At 41.5% G+C, this 23729-nt stretch overlaps 1 protein-coding gene across 1 annotated transcript in view; it reads right to left on the reverse strand.

Annotated features, from left to right (window-relative positions):
• Positions 1-257: 257 nt before the first annotated feature.
• The window catches only part of LRRC8D (leucine rich repeat containing 8 family, member D), a 111964-nt gene continuing 88492 nt past the window's right edge, over positions 258-23729 (reverse strand). Inside the window, exon 3 of the mRNA XM_004689792.2 lies at positions 258-3196. Within this exon, the coding sequence (XP_004689849.1) occupies positions 618-3194 (2577 nt within the window). The 5' untranslated portion in view covers positions 3195-3196 and the 3' untranslated portion in view covers positions 258-617. The remainder of the gene's footprint in view (positions 3197-23729) is intronic.

Here is a 23729-nt window from a genome sequence, read left to right on the forward strand (position 1 = left end):
TCCTTAAAAAGGCAAGCAAACCCCCTCAACAATCTACCTACCTTTACTGCCTACAACTTTTGGGAGTATAAAATCTGTTAAAAAGAATTCTCAGAAGCAGTAGCACCAAATGCTGTAAAATGCGCTTGAATGCTTTAAACGAAAATGGGAAAGAAATCATTATTTCAGCAATCAAAATTGGACTTGACATGTCTTTAGTTATAGCCATATTGCACCAATTAAACAGAGTAAATCAAGACACCTCAAAAAAAAGATGGTATAGTAAGAAAATGTCAATTTAATCATTTACTTTAGCAGGCAAGCAATTTGTAAACATTCAGTAGCGGCAGCATCCAAGTTACAAACAATTTAAAAAGAAACCAAGATTAGTGATTATAATTTTTCCTTCCCTTTCCCCCAAGGAAAAAAAAAAATATTTGGAAATGAATGACTTAAAACACTACAGACATTGAACATTCAGTTATGTCTTCTATCAGCCGACTATGCATCCTCTCTCTGTGTTTTATTTTAGAAGATGTATCTACTCCTAAAATGCATTATCTTGCAATAACTTGTAGTGAGCATCTGCAATCTAGGAAGTTGTTCACATGCACGGATGTGCACGTATTAGCTCAAGTTTAAATCCCATTTGCAAAAGGAACATTTATATCTTGATTCAATGCTTCTTTGACTTCGAGTGGCAGGGTGTCAAAAAGATGATCTTCCACCACAAGCCCGCTTTTCTTCAGCAGGCGACACTGGCCCAGCTGGGCTGGCAGGCGGTCCAAGCAGTTCCCCTTCAGCTCCAGCTGCGTGAGCTGGGAGAGCTGACCGATTTTGTCTGGGAGGGAGGTGACACAGTTTTGCCCCAGATTTAAAGTTCTCAACTTGACGCATTTAAACAATTGTTTTGGCAGAATGTCCACTTTGTTCCCAGTGATGTGCAGATGCTGCAGGTTCTGAAGTAACCCTATTTCTATTGGAATCATTGAAATGTTGTTGTAGCTTACGTCTAAGCATCTGAGTTTCTGTAAACTAAACACTGCCACTGGTAAGGATTCGAGCTTGTTGTTAGAGAAATAAAGTGACTCCAGGTTTTTGACGTGGGTGATGGTGGGCGGAATGGTGACGATTTTATTATGCCATAATTTCAAACAAGTCAGTCGTTTTAAATGCTGGAAACTGATGATTTCCTCGATTGTGCGTATGTTATTTGATTTTAAATCCAGTTCCTGTAAATTAGAGAGGCTGAAAATTGCATGTGGAATTCTCTCTAGCTCACAGTTCTGGAGTTCGAGCTCAGCGACATTCATCATTTTCTTAAGGCTGTTCAGTACCAAGAGTTTAGTGCCGTCATTATGAATGACTAACTTCGTAAGATGTGGAGCCACATCTGTAATGTTGGAGGGGACTTTGGTCAAATTGCTCTTCACATGCAGAATCTTAAGGTGGCGCAACTCTCGGAGAGATTCAAGTCCTATCATCTTATTATTTTCAGAGTTCAAATTGCCTATCAAGTACAACTCTCGAAGGTTCTTGAGCAGATACACCCAGGCAGGAATTTCAGCCACATCGGTGAACTTCACATGAAGGCATCTCAAGTGATCCCGGAGAAAGCTAAATGCAGTCTGTTCGACTTTTGCGGGGCAGTGGCAGAGGTGAAGCTCTTGGAGATTAGTCATCTGAGAAATCTTAGCAGGAATTTTAGCTTCTGGAATCAGTTCAAGTTTGAGCACGTCCAGATCGGTGAGGTCAAAGACAGCATCGGGTACACCTGAGAGCATGAACAGGTGCAACTCCTGCTTGTCTTGCGCGTTGCGTGACACATGCTGCCTGAGTTTTTCGAATGTCCACTCGTGATTCAAACTAATTTCCCGGAGTTTATTTTCACTGACTTCTGACAAGAACACACCAAAGCGCTTGGAATACAGCTGGTCATACTGGTCTACCATGTGTAGAAGGAACGCAAAGTCATTTTTGACATCTGGAATGTCGCTGAAACTGCTCTCTTCTCTGACTTTTTCAAAAGAATATTCCTTCAAAGGTATCCTGAACAACCAGAAGAGAGTGTAGAGGCAGATAAAACCATAAACACAAATAATGGATATGTAACTGATGAGAAGCTTTTTCAGCATGTACGCCATGTTGTGGGTGCACTCAAACACCTCGTAGCCAGTCAGGTGCTCGACTTTGGGCTTGCAGACGTGTTCGAAGCTGATGGCGTTGACGAAGTTTGCTGTGTAGCAGAGAATAAAAATGAACTTGGCTGTTTTGACAACTGTTTGGACCACATAAAGTTTATAGATCAAGTCGCTGTCCTCCACATGTGCACGGAACTTCCTTACTTTCTCAAAGAGGGCTTTGGCCTGTTCCCCGTCTTTTTTATCGAGGATGGTCATGCTAGGGACTTCAATCACGGGCTTCTCTGCTGAAAATTTGAAGCCACTTTTGTTGATCATTGGGGTGCTAGCACTGGGGCTCCCCTCATCGCTGCTGGTAGACACATGCTTTGGTAAAGTCTGGGCACCTGTGATTCTCTGCTTGTTTTCTTCCGAGTCTTCACATGCTGTCTCAGATAATGCTTTTGTAGTCCAGGGAGATTCAAAGCACTTTCCTAATATTGAAACAAAATGCTCCACTTTGGAGCACGTTTTGGGATACTTGAACCAAAAGTTGCTACTGACCATGAGAATAATAGTATGGATAAGAGCAAGGTATGGAAAGTACTTGGAGTACCAGGGAAGGGCCAGATGGTAACACATCTGATTAATAAATACATATTGCTGAAAATCCAAGTTTGTTTTTCGGCCTGTTGGATCTTTTTTCTCTTTCTTTGTCTCCTGACTGGGAACTGTGGAATCTGTGTGAGGATATGTGGCTCTGAGAGGTATGTCAGGTGTCACAGCAGATGTGCTAAAGGAAATGTCACTTGTCGTCCGCCCAGCTTGGTCACTGTCAGTGGCTGCTTCCAGCTTTGGGATGTCGGTAGTAATGTCGGTGTTTCCTGGTGGCGTGTGAGCCTTGGAATTTACAGGAGATGGCAATACTGGCAAGCAGACCACCTGATCTTTGGTAAGTTGCATGGTTCCTGCAAAGATGGCTACCATCAACATAACGACAGCCAGGTAATCCATAAACACGTCCCACCATGGTTTCAGGATCCGGTAAGTTGGCTGAATGTCATTGAGAGAAGCAACTTCCGCAAGGGTAAACATTCCTAGAAAAAAAGGAAATAAAAGACATTATTATAGAGATACAAGCATGTGCATTAAATGAGAAAAACCCTGTAGCTGTTCTAAAGAAAAGTTTTCTCATCCAGGACCTACCTTCTGATTCAGGATAGGAGCTGTAGGAAAAAAAGTAAGAGGAACATAAAAGAGAAAAGGGGTTTATTTGTTTTAGGGCTCTTCCTCCCCGTTCATGAGAGAAAAATGGATGGGGGGGGCGGGGAGGAATCTATCTAGGTAAGAAATAAAGATTGTATGTACAAGATCTGGAGTGGTTAGAGTAGAAAGAAGAGGAAATATTTGAGAATACCTAAGAGGTGGAAGTGAAAGACTTGTAATTTATTGAACCCTAAAGGAGCAGATAAAAACAGACTGGCATTTGTTGTGGACTGGACTGACTTAAGATTCAAACTGAAACGGGGTAGAGATGTGGGATGACTTCTATTTTGCACAAGCCAAAAAGAAGGGTCTATGTATACTCTTAAACTCTAGAAAGCCTTGTGCACCAGGGTTATCTCTAGCACTGATTAAAGATGTGATTCTCTAACTCTTATATTTACTATCTATATAATGGGGACAAAGACCTCTAAGGGTTTTTGAATGCTTAAGTAATAAATGTAAAGCTCTTAGCATACCCTTGTAGAAATGTCCTGTGGAAAGCTGAAATTAGGGGTCTAGAGATTAAGAAGAGTCTTAGTATATTGTATATAGTAGAACCCCCTTATCCACTGTGGATAAGTTGCAAGACACCCAGGGGATGCCCAAAATCTCAGATAATACTGGGCACTGTATGTTATATACGATGATAAAGTTCAACTCATAACTTAGTCACAGTAAGAGATTAACAACAATAATAAAATAGAACAATTAAAACAATGTACTCTAATAACAGCGATATGTGTCTAATAGAGATACAGTGTCGTCTCTGTATGTCTCAAAATATCTCACTGTATATAATAACTTCCAGACCATGATTGACTGAAGATAACCAAACTGTGGAATGTGAAACTACGGATAATAGGGGACGGCTGTGCTTGGCATTTATTAATACATATAGCTGAAATCTGGCCTTTAATGCAGCACTAAAGCTACATACCTAGCATATATAGAGCAGGGGAATATTTCCTAATAGAATATGCTAAATATCAATTCAGTATACCAGCAGTTATCATATCTGTAGGGTTTTTTTTAAAGTGAATTATCTTTTATGCAACCAGGCAAACATAAAACTAAGGACTCTACTAAATACAAATTTTGTAAAAGTTGCTAGGAATCATACTCCAGACTTCAGAGCTCAAGTGTGTAATACCTGGCATCCAGTTGTTATTAAAAAAGAAAAAAATCACCAAATAAGTGGGGGAAGTAAAAGAACTATTTGCATCTTAGTAGAAGAGAGCATACCCATGGGAACCCCTTTCATTCCGAAGGCCTGTATTTGTGTGTTTTGCTTTTGTGCTGGTTGGGAATTTAAGCAGGAAGTAGGGCTACCGGAATGCACAAACTAAATGAGAAACAGTTCAGCCACATGTCACGTGAGCCCATCAGTCCCTATCTAGAATGCACAAAACGAGCACCAAGCCACAGGTTACAGGGGAACTCCTATTCATGTACAGACTGGGGAACACACACTGCAGAGTTTATTCATGGCAAAGAACTTTGTACAATGACTTCTGAGAGTCATGGCTTTAAACGGACATCAAAACGGATAACAGAAAAAATATTTTGTATATAAAACATTAACAGGGTATTTCTTTACTCTTCAAATAGCTGCACTGGGCCCTTGAGATAGTAGTGCACCATCAGTGTGTTGGGGTGGGGATAGGGGGAAGAAGCCTGAGGGAGACATAGAGCTTGATCCACTCCACGAAAAATGTTGGTCATTTGTCTTTTCAGGCTAATAATTACAAACGATTTCTCTGCCTCCAGACTTGTCTTCCTTTAGTCCATCTTCCACCCTGATGCTGGTTTTTGGGTAAAACTTTCTTTTTTAGGTTTTCTATGCTCTAGGTTGATAACTTCTTCCAACAGGCGTTCTCCCTTGTGTCCAACTCTTCCACACTTTCCTCTACCTGGGATATTTCTTTCTCAATCCTTTCACAAGGCTTGTCAGGTTTCTGTCACCTTTCCAAGGAAGCCTTCCCTGATCTTTAGTCTGGGTGAGGTACTACCCAGAGTCCCCCAGGACTCTGTACCTCTATCCTAGCACTTCTTATCACACTATAGAAGAATTGACTGTATAGCAGCAAGGACAGGGACCTCTGCTAACAGTTAATGTTACAGTCAATGAAAGTTGTATGGGCTCCTGGTCATCGTTGGCATCAAAATTCCTCAAGAATGTTTATTAGCTGTCTACATATGTTACTGAGTAAAAGAACCTTTTATTTGACTTAATTATCATCACAAAGAGACTTGGGTCCACGCAAAAATAAAAACTGTGCCTGGCTTCAGCATACAAATAAACAGCTAAAGGACCACTCAGTGAAGAAATTGTGAGGTTCTTGTAACCCATGATGTTTTGCAACTGTAAGAGGTGGCTTTCAAGCACTTGTTCTCAGGACAGGCAAGAGGAGGCGGATCATTTCCCCAGAGAGCAAGAAGGGTGAAAAGGCAGTGTGGAGAACAGCATTAGCTTACTACCACTTCGCGCTCAGCCCTGCCCCCCACACACAGGAACACCGGAAACCAGGACCGGATGCGCAGCCTCATCTTGACTCTCCCCTGCATGCCCTGTCTACTCCCGCACTCCCTGTCTCTCCAGCACTCCCCACCCAGGGCTTCGTGTCCCTGTCATTTCCTCCAGTCTCTTTTCCTTTATTCTTTCTGTTGAGCTCATTTATTATTCAACTATCAGATCAAGCATCACCTCTTCCCCCAGCTCCTATCATCCTAACAATGACTTTCCAATGTTGGTCTCTCCCACTAGATCTTAAGCTCCTGGTGGGCGGAAACTATGCTTTATACCTTTGTGTCCACTGGATCGTAATGTCTAGAACAACAAAGGCGGCACTGAGTGAAAGTAATGGTTATAGTGACGGTCGCTGTCATCTGTCACCTTGCTTCTATGTAAAGTGGCACACTAGGAAGTTCATATCTGAAGTTCACCATAGTCTGCCTTTGTACAGAGTGTATCCCTGAAAATAAGTTTATTAAAGTTTATAGAGTTTCAGGTTTGGGGGTGGGGAATTAAGGAATAGTTCCATTTCTAAAGTGCTGCAGAACTTTATAAAATCTGCCAGAACTCCTGAAATTAAAAAAGTCAGATAATATCAAGTGCTGGTGAGAAAGAGGAGTAACTGAAAGAAACTTCAACAGTGCTAGGGGGAGAGTGAACTAGTAGGGTTCTACTGGGAAACTTTGGGTAAGGGTCAATGAAAAGGAACAAGCCAGTAATTTCACTGCAAAGTGTATCCTCATGAGAAACACTTCAACACATCAGATGATATGCTTGAGAACATCCACATCAGTGCTTTTCCTAATAGTCTCAAGCTGGACTTTATCCAAGTTCTGTCAATAGAAAATGGAAAAATAGTGTGATATATCTGCAAAATGGATTACCAGGCAACAATGAGCCCAAATGATGTGGTTACACGGGTGTGATCAGCTTATAAAGTGTGATGTGTGTCAGGCGGGGCGCCCTTTGGGGCAGGCATGCTTTAACTTCAACACAGAAGAAATGGTGTAAACACAGCTACCGCAGAACAGCTAGGTATGCGCTGTGACGGTAGCGGGAGCTTTGCCTCACCTCCACCCCTGGCATGCCCAGGTGGGCTGGGGTCACAGCCAGGGAAGCTGGTGACCTTCCTCTGACAGCCTCCCCTAGCTGCCTCTTTCCCTGGCCTGAGAAGGGTCTGTTTTCCCTGGAGTACAGTGAGTAGAATCTCCGATAGACAAGAGGGTGCTGAGCTATGGTTCTACAATGTGCCGGCACTCTGGCTGGTGCCAGTTAAATCTGTACAAAAAATGGAACACAGCTAGAACAGCGCCTGAACTCTACCTCACCTTCACCCTTTTATTCAAGATGCCCCACTGCCATTATTTTCCTTTTGTAGGTAAAGAAACTGGTTAACAGGAGTTAAAGTTGAGGAACTAAACAAATTACTGGTGGAGTCTGGATTTAAAATCTTAGATTTTTTATCTAAGGCCAGACCACATGTTTTTCTACCAGATTATACCAGCTCTCTTCTTTACTTCTTTGTTTGCACTGCTGTACAGTTTCCCAGCTACTTTTCTATAAATGAGCTTGAGTGAGTCTCACAACAGCCCGGTGAATTAGGCGGTGCTATTGTCCAACAGTAGGACAAAAGGTGAAGCACAGAAAGCGCAAGTGTCTTCTTTGAAGCAATAAGTGAGTGTGCGGACAGAATCTTTCGTCCCCAAATCTTTATCTCAGCCATTTTAGTGTCTGTGCTGTTGGTTTGGGGCCAGCTGTTGAAGGAGGGAACTTCTCACTGTCCTTCACTTTGAGGAGACAGAGTAATAAAATTACACAACATCACCTTCCCTGAGGTAACCTTTTATGACATTCTCTCAGAATTTAAGAAAGCCTTGGGACAGGCAACATGAGCGGAAGACAGGAACGTTTCAGTGTAGTGCTCGTCCTGAAGGAGCTCCCAGTCTAAGGGAGGATGTCAGACAGTCAGTGTGTCATGACAACAGGGTAAGGAAATGGCCCTAACCTGGCTCATATGAAGTAGGAAGAGGCACAGGACAGGCTGACCTCTGCACGTGATAGCTGGGGGGGCTTCACTGGATTTTAAGGTGAGACAGGAAGGAGGATGTTAGGAATAAGGGGATGGATAAGGAAGGTAATCTGGGGAGAAGAAGTTGCAAGTGGAAAGGTACAGAGATCTGGGAGGAGTTGTATGTTACAGAAACTATGAAGAATTCTAACATTATCCCATTATTAGCTTAGTGTGTTCCAACGGAGATACCATTTATTTCATTGGTAGGTCAAGAGGTGGAAACAAAGCATGAAACTAGTACTTTCCTGCGGTGTTAGCTGCTGACCAGCTCTCTCCTCAAATGTGGGATTTGAAATAATGTATGTGTAAATCTTATGTTACCCTTCCAAAATGGGTAAGACCTTACCTCCCAGGAGATATTTCAACTAGGAAATGAATTAAAGATGCAGGGGCAGTTGGAAAGTAAAAGTTGCTTTTCATATACTGAGTATATGTGTATAAAGTATATGAACTACATATTCATATAAGATAGTATTTTAAGCAACCATTATGATCGTCCAGTGACCTTCTTTGTGAAAGTCAAGTCAATGAGAGAGGAGATCCATTTCTATCTTTCCGAATCCCTATTTTGAGGTCTGATATCCTTAGTGAATCAGGACACAGAATTGCTATAAATGGTTATCATGAGGTTGCTTTATGAACCCAAGTAAACAATAATTTCATATATGAATTGGATTCTCCTTTGTAACATTTCTGTGAAGAACTTATAGAAATATAAGGAAATGGATTTCACATTTCAACGTTTCTCAGTCTATGGCACTTAAGAAAAATCACCTTAACATTCTTATGAGCAAACATTTCTCATGAAGCTTAATCAAGTTTTTTGTAACAGAACTGAAAGCTTTGGGGCTTTGCATAAAGATGAAACAGAAAATGACAGGCTGTAGTGGACTTTCTTTTATGATCTATAACCCTATTTTCTTGTCTGAAAGTATGGTCAGTAATAATTGAGTTAACCAATAACCAACAATCAAGCTAAAAAATTAGGAGCTATGGCCCTCCCTGGTGGCGCAGCGGGTTAAAGCACAGCACTGAGAATCTACAGCCACTTCCGCATGAGTTCGATTCCCGCCTGCCCCAGAGGTGACCACATGGCGTGGCAGACTTCTCCTGACCCGCGCACTGCTCCCCTCAGCAGTGTACCTCATCGATCTGCCTACTCTGATCCCCACTCTGTCTATGGTGAAGCCTCTCACCACCCCTGAGCCTCGGCCTGTACCCCAGTTCTGTATGTACAAATAAATAAATCTTCAAAAAAAAAAATTAGGAGCTATGTTGGCTGGACAATCAATACATTAAACACTGAACTGTACACTTTAAATGGACAAATTATATTGTATATGAATTACATCTCCATAACACAGGTACAACTTATAAGTCAGACTTCAGTCTTTGTTTATTTTATGACCTAAATTGACTTCCAACAGTAACAGGTTAATGAAAACAGACATGATTTAGCCTAATTGTAGATATTCGTGCTAGACTACAAACTAAATTCAAAACATTACAAATGATCGCTGTACTATGATTACACTGAACTGGTTCTTGATAAAAAGCACTATCAGCCTTTTGTTTATGCTCTCTGAGCCATAACTATAAAATCTTAATGTAGTATCTACCACACAGGGGTCATGTATCAGAAACACCCAGTTCAGGATCTGTCATAGAGCCCCCAAAGACACTGCTGATTCTGGATGTAGGAAAAGAATGACTAAGGAGAAGAACAATTCATGTAATCAGTATTTAACTGAAGGTGATTGGGCCAATTTCTTGAATTTGCTCTAGCATACAGCATTATATAGAGAAAGTAATAATGGCATAAATGATTAACAATAAAATATTGTGTTAAATTTTATACATTCTTCAAAACTATTTCAATTGAAATTACTTTATATTAGGAGGTGGCAAATTTGGCATCAACTTGGATGCCAAAGAGAACTGGAATCTAATCATGCTCCTTGGTCACATTTATCAGCAGTATAAGGTGTGAAACTGTCTGTTCAATAAATTCTATTAATAAGACTATTATTAGCATATACCAAAATGCTAGTGTCAAAACAAAAAATATGATCATTTAATATAAACTTTAAAATTTAGTTCCATCTATCTATTCTAGAAGGTCTTCAAAACTCCTATTAAAAGGGAGTCAAATAGTTTTGAAATGTTATTTAATGGCAAGAGGTTAGTGTTTGAAGAAGGAAATAGCTTGATTGATCAATTTAATCTCTAAATTTAATACTACCCAATCAGAAACCAGCTTTCTTTTTATTTCTATGATGTTGTGCAAAAAGAAAACAAAACAAAAACCCAAAAATCATCTTTCTTGGCCAAATGTGAGAATGCCCAAGGTGAGGGTCAAATTTTAAAATAGTCAAAGGACTAAGATTAACAAATGACAAATATTACAATTACGATATTCTATAGTTGCTATAACCCTATAATACCACATACAAATTATTTCCTAGTGTTACACCCTCTTAAAGTTCTAAGAAGTAACATTCTTAAAAATAGTTTTCTTGTAAAACTACTTTGGTTTAGATAGATCAAAACTAACTGAAAATAATTTTAGGGAACCCCCTTAAGATTTTACATAATATTTTGTATATAAAACCTAACAAAATCAGGCTTTGTATTGGACAAAATCCACCTATTTTGTTCATCTCCAAAAGCTTTTTAGAAATACATTTAAGACCTGAAAGTAGAGGATATGGAATACTCAGAACTTATGAAATACAAAGATATATTTACACAAAGTATATTTTAGTACTTATTTGGAGCTTCTAGAGCAGATTCACAGAGACAATCTGTTTTAAACCTAAGGAATATAATTTAACTCTAAATATGCTTTAGTAACGTAAGGCAAAATATGCCTTTGATCAAAACAAAAATGTGTTAATATACTGTTGTGAATTCTCTTGCTTTCTCTTCTAGCTCTCAATTCCAAAAGTCAAGGCCCATGCTTGAGAACTAAAAACCATCAGATTAAACTGAAAAACATCCACACAGAATTTCTCCTACAGTTTACCACTAGCATATGCTAACCTGGAACTCAGGACAGAAGAGTCTCACAAACAAGCCACTCCAGGTCTCAGAATACTGCCTACTAGAACTATTTCATCTCACAAATCTTTACTGAATATCCTCTATGTGTTACATTGTTACATACAGGTTCTGAGAATATATAAGGGAACAAAAACCAAAATGAAACTGGAACTGTCCTTATAGTGAAAGTAGCCTGAAAGACGCAGACAGAGAAAATGGCGGCTGTGTTCTAAATAGACCCTAAAAAAAAATCTGATGTACCTTTATGAGGCTCCAGAGAAAGCCAGATGAAATATTCAGTGAAACCTTTATCACTTTGTTTTTGTCCAGTTTATGAGGCAGACACCACAGGTCTCAAAGGGAAGCTTTGTTTACATTTCTGAATTCCCTTACCATCTTTCTACCTGTAAAACAGGCATCTAGAACCAAAGCTGACCATCTTCCTTCTAGATTTACTTTGGGAGCTCCATTTTTTCTAGTGTATGACTGGCACAGGGCTGAAACTGGGCCAAGGAAGTAGATTAGGATGGTGCGCCTGACACCCTAAGTAAATGCTATATTCTGTTCAATTGTCTTTGGGGCCAAAAGCCCCTCTGACCTTAAATTCATAGCACCTGATTTGGGAATGGGCAGCTGTGAGCCCGCCAGTCGTTATGCCTGGTTTTCTAAAGAGCTCCTGAGTACGCTGCCCTGATGCTGATCTTATTAACCTTCAAAAAACTTGTCTTCAGTGGATAGTTTTTAAGCTAAAAAGACTAGCTGGCAGGTTAGGAGGAGTCCCTGGTCATCAGGATGAAAAATGAATGCAAACTAAGACAGTGGCTGCTCATGATCCTCACTGCCTCAGCCACCCCCTTTTCTCTCCACCTGAATTCCTGCCCTAACAGGAGCAGAGTTTCTCTTGTCTGCCTCCCCCCACACATGCTTCAGGGCAGACACTTAATAAAGGTCTGTTAACAGAAAGCATCAGGCAAACCTATAACAGCAGTCTAGGGGAGGCTAAGAAGAGACTGAACTAGTGAGCCAAACACACTGCCATTATTAATTAGCGCGACATATAAGGTCACTATTAATCATGGCAAAGTCAACATCTTCAGCTCTACCAGGCATTCTTCAATGTCCAGATGGGCAACACGATATAACTCTTTTCAAGTTATTATTCTGAATGTGATTTATCCTGGCAGACCATCTGCTTGCAGTTTGGCTTGTAATTAAACAATCCACAGGAAAAGAAAGAGACGAAGGTTAAGTTTGGCCACACCATCACCAGCAGATAAGCAGCAGATAAGGCCAAGATCTGGTTCCTGACAGTGGGCAGGTGATAGCCAGCCTGAACTCCAGCACAGGGGCGATGGGAACCATTTAGCACAGAAACAGGAAATTCAGAAGGAGGTGGGCGAAGGAATGCTCAAGAAGCAGATCCCACAGCAGTGAAGCCGCTGGGGCCTCAGGTCTTCCTTCTGCCGCTCTGGGGTTTTCTGCGCTTCTGTATGGGCAGAGGATGCACCGTCTCCAACTGTGTGTGCACAGTTTGTGGCAGTCCATGAAAGCCAGGAGATCATGCCCAAGTGTTGAGCAAGCACCCAGCATACCATAAAAGAAGGCGCAGTTATTATTCATGATCTTGAGTAAGGTGTCTTCCATAAACTCCATAAACATTCATCTTTACCACTAGGTACTGAGAAAACTGTGCCTTTTCTAATGTACTGATAGAGAAAGCTGTTGAATCCAGCTATTCTGCATTTTACTTTGGCGCCCAAGAAATTCAGTTGCATTTTACACAAGCATTATAAACATTAATCCTCACCCTAAGCCTTCATTTAATTATTCACTTTCTCAGTTACTACCTCATCCATGAAATATGTGCTAAACATGCAAATATTAACATGACGCAAACTCCTGGGAAAATCCTGGTGAGTAGATTCAGACACGTTTTTTTTTTTTCCCTCAGAGTGCACCTACCAGGGGAGAGAGTAATTATGTAGTTGAATATATAAAATGGTCAATGGAGAAAAACTAGCAAGATGAGGTGCAGAGGAACAGAGCTGTTGTACAGTGAAATAATCCTGGGCTCTGGAGCCCTCCCTTGTACAGGCCCCTCCTAAGACTCTGTATCTACTTTTATACATTTAACTTTGTTCTCCTTGAAAAGAGGTCTAAATTGCAAAAACTGCAGATTCCAGAAAACCCAGATCATCCCCTGGTTGTATGGCATGATTAGGGCAAATAATCAATTTCCTCCAGCTGGCAGGAATGGGAAGGAATTTTCGGAGGAAATCATGACTGACATAAGGCGTGATGCAAAAGTAGAGAAGTGGCTGAACCAGAATGTTCAAAGGTCCAGTGGAAGGAGAAGGAGAGGAAACCAAAAGAGAGGGAGAAGGAGGGAACGAAAAGGAGAGGGAAGGGGAGGGAAGAAGAGGGAGAGAAAAGCAGAGAAGAGGAGAGGGAGGAACAAGGAAAGGAAGGGAAAGAGAAAAAAAAAAAAAACGAGGGAGAGAGGGTGAAGGAGAGGGTACTCTAGCATAGAACTTCTGTGGAAAGAGAAGGTTAGTAGCTTGGAACATGGGGTGGGGTGAGAGGCGAGGGGAGTGCGGGTGTGAAGAGATTCTGTGTCCTGTACGCCAGCTACGTGGATATGTCTGATGGCATAAAACTTAGGGTAGAGGAAAGTCACCCATATGTTTTTACCTGGAGACAGGTGGAAATCAGATTTGTGTATTTTAGAAGATCAAGGTCAGCCTCGTTTGTTGTTCAGGCTAGGGAGGAGGATTTGAGGTAGGAAGGGCAGTTACTGCATTACCCTTTGCTATTAACAGTGTGACAACAATGTCAAGATAAGTTGTGAATGGACACGGGTCTGAATGGCAATGAATGAATCTAAGCACTAAAAGGCCAAAGAAATAGCATTAAGACTTAATGGATTATACGGGAGGGTGCAGGAGAGATCGGGCCAAGGGAGACTCCCAGATTTCTCCTAATTCACTACTTCTTTTTTCTGGGCACTTGGTTCTCCAACATCCATTTTCATGATTTTATTGCCTTTGATTTTTTTCTCGTAAGTCCTGCAAATCTTTCCTTCTCACACACCTTCCAGGATCCTCTATTCTTTTTATTTCAAAGTAGGCAGAGTATACAGAATAAATGACAAGAAATACAAGCCTTCTCATGTTTAAGTATAAAATCTACATGCAGCCTCTAAGCTTTCGTATTTTGAAAAACATCACTTTACTGTTAGCAACTTACACTTTACACTATTTGGTGGGAGAAGCGCAATTTTAAAACCAAAAATCATTCTATGTCTATATTTAGAGAACACATGCATATAGTATATAGTACTGTACAATGTTATGTGCAATAAAAACATGGCAGAGTGAATAGATAGCGCAATATGAGTACTATAATGTGATTACTCATGCTAACAAGATCTGGTTTCCAGAATAAATTAAAAGGGAAACTAGTTTGAAAATTTTTTCATTATAGCAGCATTCATGATTTCATTCTTCATTCTCACTTTGCTTTCTTTATGTTAGTATTCAGCTGAGTTTACCTCTTTTAAGTAAATAAAAGCCAAGCAGTGGCATAGCAGTGAGGGTGGGACAAAGCCAGTGCTAACAGTGTGAAAACGACGTCCAATATTTTAAATCTCTACAAAGATACTCGAGAAATGACATAATTTATGCATCCATATTTAATGACTCTTTTTACTGAGTTTAAAATGGAATTTAAATGCTTAGTAAGTGGATGTAGAAGGGTCTAGCACGTGGAGTTGGTCTGCTTGAGTTTTCACCCCATCTCTACCCCCTACCAATTCATTTGTAAACTGGCGGCACAGATAATGTCTCGCCACCAGCAATGTAAACTTGGGCCTTCATTTTCCTCATCAATGAAATGGGGACAAAACGCGCTCTGGCAAGGCACACACTAAGCTGCTGTAAGGCCGAGCACACGGAAGGGCATCCTCACGGAACGTTACCACCCCGGCCACCCGTCCAAACTGTCTCTAGACATCCAGGCAAAATGAGGCAAGGTGTGTGTGAGGGGGTCTAAGGAAACCCAGGATTTCACTCACCCTGGAGACCATTTTAGAGTTCATGAAAATTTCCCCCAAAGGGTTTGTTCACCTTTTAAAGTAATACAAACAGTCTTATTGTAGAATTAGTGACAAATTGCTAAAGTTAGCTAAATAGCACTTCTGCCTTACTTCAAAGGATTTGCTAAAACAAAGGAATGTTTTAGCCATATTCAATTTATCTAATCTTGTTTCTAAGCACTTGGCATTTATTTGTGTACCTCTTGGGAAAAGTACAAATGATCTTTAGGAAATCAGGTCTGATAAGCCGTTTCACTGGAAGTCCTTGATGAGGCGTGCATGGAATTAATGGCCCTTCCCTTTCCCCAAATTACAATGAACCGGTGAAGTTTTAAAAGAGCCATAGTCATGATACAATTTATAACTTTTATGAAGAATGAGTGGAGTTGTTATAAACCAGAGACATTGTACAGGGGTGGAGAGGGGAAGAAGATTAAAACTGGGGTGGGGTGGGAAGAATGCACAGGACTATGGTGATGGGACACGGGTGAGTTGGTGGTGGGAAGCCCGTGGGGATTACAACCGAGATGAAAAAAAGCACAAAATGACAAATGATGTTAAAAAAAAAAAAAAAGAACTAGTGAAGGTGTGATACTGAATCATCTTTGCTCAGGCCATAGTTTGTAAAAAACCCCCTAACTTTCATGTAACTTTTGCAGGTTATGTGAAGACCTTTGACTTGGAAAATGTGGAGTAACTGCTTTCTGATCAAGTATGGCATCTATTTCACTCTATAAAAAATAGCCTAAAATAATATTTTAAAATGTACTGTACACTTGAGAGCCAATGTGTTTATTTGAGTAAGTGTCATATGTTAATCCTAGAGATTAGCAGTGCTTCCGAATATATTGGGTTATTGGAAAGTCATGACATGTTTTTTTCCTATGCAAGAATGTATCATGACTTTTCCAACAACCCAATTTCATGCTTTAGTCCATAGAGAAAAACACAATTATAAACTCCCTGGAGTAAACTGAGGAAAGGGAACAAAAACTGCTATCCATTCCTGGTATTCTCATTGGGAATGCCAGACTAAAGGAAAAGACATTGAATGTAAACAATGGTCTAAGTGACAAGATTTATTTGAAGTATGATAATTTTTGGACTGATTTGTTGTTATCTTCCTTCCTATCTTCCTCAAAGGAGTCAAAAACAGTAAAGTCAGATTGAAACCAGAAATAATTTGCTCATTTGTGTGATTATTTTATATGCACACATTATAATTATAACAATATCTATTAACTTAATGGATTCTATCACTAGGTAGAGGCTGTTTATGCAAAGATATATTTAAAATTGCAGATGTCTCTTCAACTATTCATTGATTTCATTCTCAAATGCCAAACACTGCGTTAAGTATGAGGGATTTGTAGTAGCAGATAACTTATCTTGCACATTCTGGACTTCACACAACCTTTGCTGTCATGAAGTCATCAAGTTCCTCTGTCATTAACCTGTCAATCGATATTTGGCCTTATAATGTTTAAAGTGCTGAGAATATATACACAGTAGGACGAGGTACATACAGTTCTTACCCTCCCAGAGTTTAAAGACCCGCCAAAGTTTACTTTAAGTGCGCTGAAAAAGGTGGTGCATTGATGGTCTCTGAAAAAGAACATCCCAGAGGGATTTAGGGTCAACTGCTAATCTACCTTAATCTAAAATGACAACAACGTGCACGACTGTTAAGAAAATGGACAACTGATGAGAAATATGCAAAGAATGAACATAAAATTCACTTTCTGACCTGCAGCACTTTGAGAGGGGCAAACACCAAACAGGGTGGGGTGACAGAAGAGGGCATCTTCCTGGAAACCAGCTGTTGCCACCCTAGGTGTAGCCCATCAAGGGCTGAATCACAGGACGCCATGATGTAAGGGTAAAATACAAACACAAGATTGGATTTTTTTCAGGCAAATTAGCTGTACAGACACTCAAGTTTAGCTATTTCATGGTTGCAGCTGGTTCGAAGTAGTTGATGTCTCCAGTCTTTTGCACCTTATGACTGGAGACTGCCTTTTAACCATGGTAGTAAATTGCATGTTATTATTAGTGTATTTCAGCAAACTTGCACTGGTGCTTTCTGTACTAGTGTGCCTGGCACACCCATCAGTGAAGAAATGGACCCCAATGATGAAACACATCGGTAGATGGTTATTTACACAACTAAGAGTAAAGGAGACAAGGTGGCAAAAAATGAATGATCCCACTTAGAAAACACATCAACACTATTTTCCAGAAAATGAAATCAAAAGTTGTCCTGGACATTAACATATAAGTGGCCAGACACAGAAGTGTAGAGGGAAATTCCATACTAAGAGCCAGCCTGCACACAGGCTGCAACATTTTACCACAAATGCATTAACAGATGATAAGAGCTACAAATGTTCCTTTCATTTAAATGTCCTTAACCTTGGGTGGCACATTTTTCTGCAAGGGGAAGAAGGAAAACAAGTTAGAGGTGTTGAACCCTATCACTTCCATATGGTAACTGCTGAACCCTTCCAGAATTGGTTCAGATGGATTAAAAAAAAAAAATCACTCGGGCCCTTCCTCGTGGTGCAGTGGGTTAGAGCACAGCACTAAGAAGCTAAAGCCACTTCAGCATGAGATCAATTCCCAACCCGGAGGGGACCACACGGCACAGCAGCCCTCTGCTGACCAGCCCGCTGCTCCCCTCAGCAGTGTACTTCCTCACTCTGCCTCTTCTGCTCCCCACTGTGTCTCTGGTGAATCCTCTCACCATCCCTGCACCTCTGCCCTGTACCCCAGTTCTGTATGCACAAATAAATCTTTAAAAATCACTCATTTTGTTCCAGTCTGACTTTTTAATCAGTCTAGTTCTTTGTTCCTGTGGTAAAGGCAGTGAAGTGTCATCCAGGAGGCTAGTCTCCTTCTCTCTGTTCTGGGAACAGACACCTGCCCCCACCAGCACTCAGTTGGGCTGGGAGTGTGCTGCCATCAGAGGACCTCGCCAGTCTCACTTGCAACAGGTATGCGTGTAACCGAAAGGGGTAATGGGAAGTGAGAGGTGACTGCTTGCCTCCTGGCAGGGGCTGTACAGACAAGGCTACTGGATTTGGTCTTTCCCTTTTTCCAGGCAAAACCTTGGAACCACAGGTGAGACAGGCAGAACTGCCTGCAGCCCTTGGCTGGTCACATCTGGTCTACACACAAGAAGGAAGCATCCTACTTAAGCCAATCCATTTGGGAGTTTCTGTTACAGCAGTGTAGCTGATGCCATAACATTTCTGGACTCAAAAGTGCCTCTTAAGTAAAAGCATCTAGAAGAAGGAAGGTTTGCACAAGCTCACTTTATAGTTCCTTCATAAGAATTTTCATAACTATGGTGGCCTTCTAGCATGTTATTTTGTTAACAGAAAATTGTAAACAATAATTTATGAATATAATTTACTGTCATAAATAAATCAATATACTATATCACTATATCATAAATAATGTAAAAACAAAGTGATAAATAACTATTAAAAATTAAAGGGTAAGATCTGAGAGACAAAACGCACTTAATTCAGGAGATGGTTTATTCAGGTGGTGGTAGGAAGAACACTCATTCATGGGGACTGTCTCAAAAACAAAGACGGGCCTGGAGTTTGAGAGGCGGAGAGAGTAAGCTGAAGGATGGAACAGGGCCTGCTGTCAGAATATTCAAAGGCCAGGTGTGTCTCTGCTGTCTCAGAACACTAGGATGTGCGGGTTTCCCAGGAGGACTGCTACAGGAAAGTACATTATTTGATCCAAGTTACAAGGGACAATAAGATCCCCACGGGGATGAAGCAGGGGGCAAGGAGCTCCACATTCTGTTTTACAAGTAATTCTCCCAGAGTATGGACTGTGGGACTAGAGAAAGGAAAGACGGGACGGAGATAACAGAGAAAGTCACATTAGTCAAGACGATTTCCAAGTAACTAATCTCTCCGTTTGAACAGCTAGGTAGGAGTGGTTAATAAAGTTTACTGAGGAGAGATGTTCGGTAGTCATCCACCTGGCCCTCAAGAGAAGACTCAGGTTGTAATTACGTATGAGGGACTAGTGAATATATGGATGACACGTTAACTCAAGGAGAGCCAGTACAGTGGGAGAGGCCAAAGGCCCCCGGAGAGGTCATAGAACCCAGGGGCTCACCAACAATTAGGGAAGAGGTGGAAGACAAGGGCTCAGCAGAGGAGGGAAGACAGGATGAGAGGACCAGAGAGAATTTGGGCTGGAAAGCAAAGGCGGCCGGGGGAGAGGCAAGGCCCAGCAGGGCTAGCCCAGGAAGGTACGAGTTAGGCGTGATCACTTGTTGGGCGGTTGAGACCACTTGAGACTGCAGCCTGCAGCCCAAGCACTTTCCGTGAAGATGCACATCAGGGTCACGTGGGCAAGGAGTAAATGCTGCCAGCCAGAGGCCTCATGCGATTTGGTTGGGGAGAAAACAAAAAAACGGGACACCACCAGGAAGAGGAGGCGAGTTTGAGGGAAGGGTATATGTTTTGGATGGGAAAGTTAGAAACAGCCAGGTGAGAAAGTACAGCAATGGTTTTCAGAAGGCTCTTTCTTATTTGAGCAAAAGTCAAACCGTACTCGGTACACACATTTCCAGTCCATAACTCAAGCTACGACGTGCTATTGCAACTAAATAAAGGTATCAAGATTAAAGAACTTGTAATTTTACAGACATTTCTGTGCAGTAATAGGTACACATTAGTCTCACTAACCATCATATTCCTTATCCAGGCATAAAACTTGAAAGAGTACTTTGGGGGAGAGACTGAAGAAAAATAAAAGATGCCTTGCAAAATTAATTCCACAACCCAAATATAGTATCAAAAAGAAAACACCCTACATGGACATACGCATGAGGAGTTCTGGATGTGTTCAAGCAATCCAAACAGAACCAGGTTGCTCACCTGCTACAGCTCTCTGCGGAGGTTAAGAATGGAAAGAACTTAGTCAGGTAACACTGGTGGGAAGAAAGTGGGGAAAGAAATACTCCTCCTAAAGAGAGAGTTCAGTGACCTAAGGCAGTTTAATTTGCCAGTTTCCTGGCCACATGATGGAGGGGGAAATGGCATGAGGGGTGCCAGACACTGTAGTCTCTAAGTGGGAATAACTGGCTAAGTCCCACCTTCCAACAAACTTCGACAAATATACAGGAGAAGGTAGAAAACACACTTTCCTTATTGAGTGACTAGACACATCCTTGAGCTCATGAAACGGTCACATCCTCCTTCTGCTCTATTACTGTTTCAATTTTATTGAGAGAAAACTGAGGTTTAAGAAGTTTGTGTCATTTGATCAGAATCAAACAGCAAAAACATGGCAGACCAATTCAAACCCAGATCTGACTGAACTGCCCAAGTCCACATCTGCCCACCTTTGGCTTGTTTTAAATTAAAAGCTCATATGCAATTAATTTCCCCCTCCAAGTTCACAAATTATTAGAAGAGACCCTGAAGTGAAGGAAAGAAAACCCTGGTGTCCCTGCTTCGGGACACAAAGAACACAGCTAAGAAGTGAAATTACCACTTATGACCTGACTGCCAGTTAATAGCAATAGCACTTACAGTCTTTATCATCACCATTTTAATTTTTTTTTATTATTATTTTTTAAAGATTTATTTATTCATACAGAACTGGGGTACAGGCCAGAGATGCAGAGGGTGAGAGGCTTCACCAGAGACAGAGTGGGGAGCAGAACAGGCAGACTGCTGAAGCACACTGCTGAGGGAGCAGCGGGCAGGCCAGGAGAGGTCTGCCGCGCCATTTGGTCACCTCCGGGGCAGGCGGGGATCGAACTCATGAGGAAGCGGCCCAAGCCTCCCAGTGCTATGCTCCAACCCGTTGCGCCACCAGTGAGGGCCCTATCATCACCATTTTTAAAAGCACGTCTACTGATTCCCATTAAGCTGATCCTGACAAACTGCTACCAGTCAAAAAGTGTCACCTTCAAGTTGAGAAATCATTGTGTCGAGGAAATCGTATAACTGAGATTAGAACCAGAGTTTTGTTGCATCCAGTACAGCAGAGTGTGCTAAGTTTTTCTTTACATTTGGGTTATTAAGATTTCCTTTTTATTCTGAATTCCCTGTAATTGGAAAGTGCGAAAGGTCCTGATTACTCACTGTGAGGAGGGCATTGCTGTAGCTATGATTTGGGGGGTGCCAAAGGGAATCAAACCAAAGCTAAAGTACTTAATGAGGGGGCTATATTTCCTATATTTTTGTCATTCTACTTTGCAAAGAAAACTTACTTTGCTGTCTCTGCAAGGATGCACCCCTGGCACCCCCCAACACATTCTCTGCCTATTAAATCAGGCAATGAAGAAAAAAATGGCATTAGAGAAAATACTTCTTCCTGTTACTTTTAGTGATGAAGCGTGTGTTCCACAATGAATGCATCTAGTAATCCACCACCTGAACCTGAAGGCTGATCCAAGCTCCCTCATGTGAGAAGCAACTGTGCTTCTTCAGTGACTTGAGTCTTCATTCAGCAATAACAACACAAGCACAAGCACAAGCACGAGCAACCCAGATCATGAGAACAGCCTGAGAGACAGTCAGCACCACTGATATAAATGACAGGCCTCTTCCTCTACATCAGACACTGTTATCAATCCCACGTGGAGCTTCCTGCTCAGTACAATCTGCCTTCGCTGGTTTTCTGTTGAAAAATGGAGAGTGAGCCTGTCTAGGTAGCATCACAGGGGATTTCTCTCTCTCTCTCTCTCTCTCACACACACACACACACACACACACACACACACACACACACACAACTAGGCAGCATCACAGGGATCTCACACATACACGCACACACACAGACACAGACACAGACACACACACACACACACACCCCTCTTAACAGCCCAAGTTCTTTGTACATCTAATTTTTAAGGAAATGCTAACAAGGAACAGGTTGAGGGTATTTTCCACTGGCTTAAAAATAAAATATTCTACCCTTTAAAAAAATAAATCTCAGAATTATAGAAACAGGAAGCAGCAGCTGGATTTATCATCCTTCATTTCCTCTGAGAGTCATTGTAAGGAACTCCCCATCGAGACAAAAGCAGCGGATGGGTTAGCCTCCTGCCTGGACCCACACAACCCACTTGCTGCTGACCGTTACAACAGGGGATGCCGGCTGACCACTCGAGATCAAACTGCTTGCTTTATCTTAGAAAGCGTTCTGTGCTTTATTGCTCCAGGCTGCGGAAACACTGTCTAGAATTTAAACAGAGCTATGGTGCCGAATCTGGACCTTGATGTCAGGCAGGCTTCTAGGCTCAGTCAGGAGGCTTCAGGTGAAGAGGATACAGGCTGAGGGACTCTCCAGCCTCTGTCTGGTGGCTGGGATGGCAGGTAGCCCTCTTCAGCCATTGTGACTGTGGCTGACATACCTGCACCTCTCTCTCTCTCTCTCTCTCCCCCCCCCTGAAATGGGGACGGAAGTGCCTATTCTACAGGGGTGTGGTAAATAGCAAATGAGATGAGGAATGTGAAAACACCTTGAAACCATACATAAATGATGGACAGAAAAAGTGCAATACACAACCTCGTAGAAGGAGTTTTACCAGTTCCAAAGCTCTCATAAATATTTTGCTTGATCTTCAGAAAGATACAGCAGGAAAGGTGGCATCGTCATCATCATCATCACTATTATTGTGGTTGTTTTAGAAACTGCTTGAGAAGAACACAATGGAAGAACAGCATCCTAACCCTCTAGCAGGCATCGCATCATCTGAAAACATTTCTGGCAGCGCTGGCATGATAAGCGCGGGGTGGAGTTACGCAAGTTGCTCACATTTCAGGTCGGCAACCCCAGGCAAGTCCCTTAACCTCTCCAGGCAACATGAGTCATCCATTTGTCACCAGGCTGGTGGGAGGCAAAAATATATCAGACCTGGTTCCAGCTCTTGAAGAACTCACATGGAGGCAAGGGTGGGGGATGGAAAGAAGTGACGAATAAACAGCTTAATTACAAAATAGTATTTACTTAAAATATAGAGTATGAACAAAGCACTGCAGGATCACAAAACAGGAAATGACTAACTTTGTCTGGGGGACTCATGGAAGAATTTCTCTAATTTGTAAGCTGGGAAAAAGCAGAAAGCAGACTACATATTTATCAATGACCCTTTGGGGGCCAAAAACTCTGAGAAAACTAGGCTGAGATTGTCAGCAATCTCAAGACGCTGCACAAATCCTCTTACACATCTGCTCATGGCCAAAATAGTTATAGCAGTTTACTTAAAGGGCTAGGAAACTATAGTACATAAAACTCTGAAAAATATGCTAATTCAAGAATATCAGTCAGTCATAGTTGTAAATTTGTGGAAGCTTGTGAAAGTGGGGTTTCTAGCTAGCTGTTGTAAGTATGAGACCAGATGCAAGAGGATCTAACTGTGCTTCAGTTTCCTCATCTCTAAAGTGGTGGTAATGGTACTGATAATACGAATTACTACCACCACCACAATAATGCCATCTACCTATCTCATTGGGTTGTGGTAAAGAGCTACTATAAACGAGCTACTATATACAAACATTAGGACAGTTCTTATAAAAAATTAAGGGTGAGTTGGATGTTGTGACTTGTGAGAGCATAACTGGCATTTTGGTGTGCACTATTAAAAAATAATCTCTTGGC

This window comes from Condylura cristata, unplaced genomic scaffold (assembly GCF_000260355.1).
Source record: "Condylura cristata isolate star-nosed mole 26May11 unplaced genomic scaffold, ConCri1.0 scaffold00026, whole genome shotgun sequence".
NCBI classification, from domain to species: Eukaryota; Metazoa; Chordata; class Mammalia; order Eulipotyphla; family Talpidae; genus Condylura; species Condylura cristata.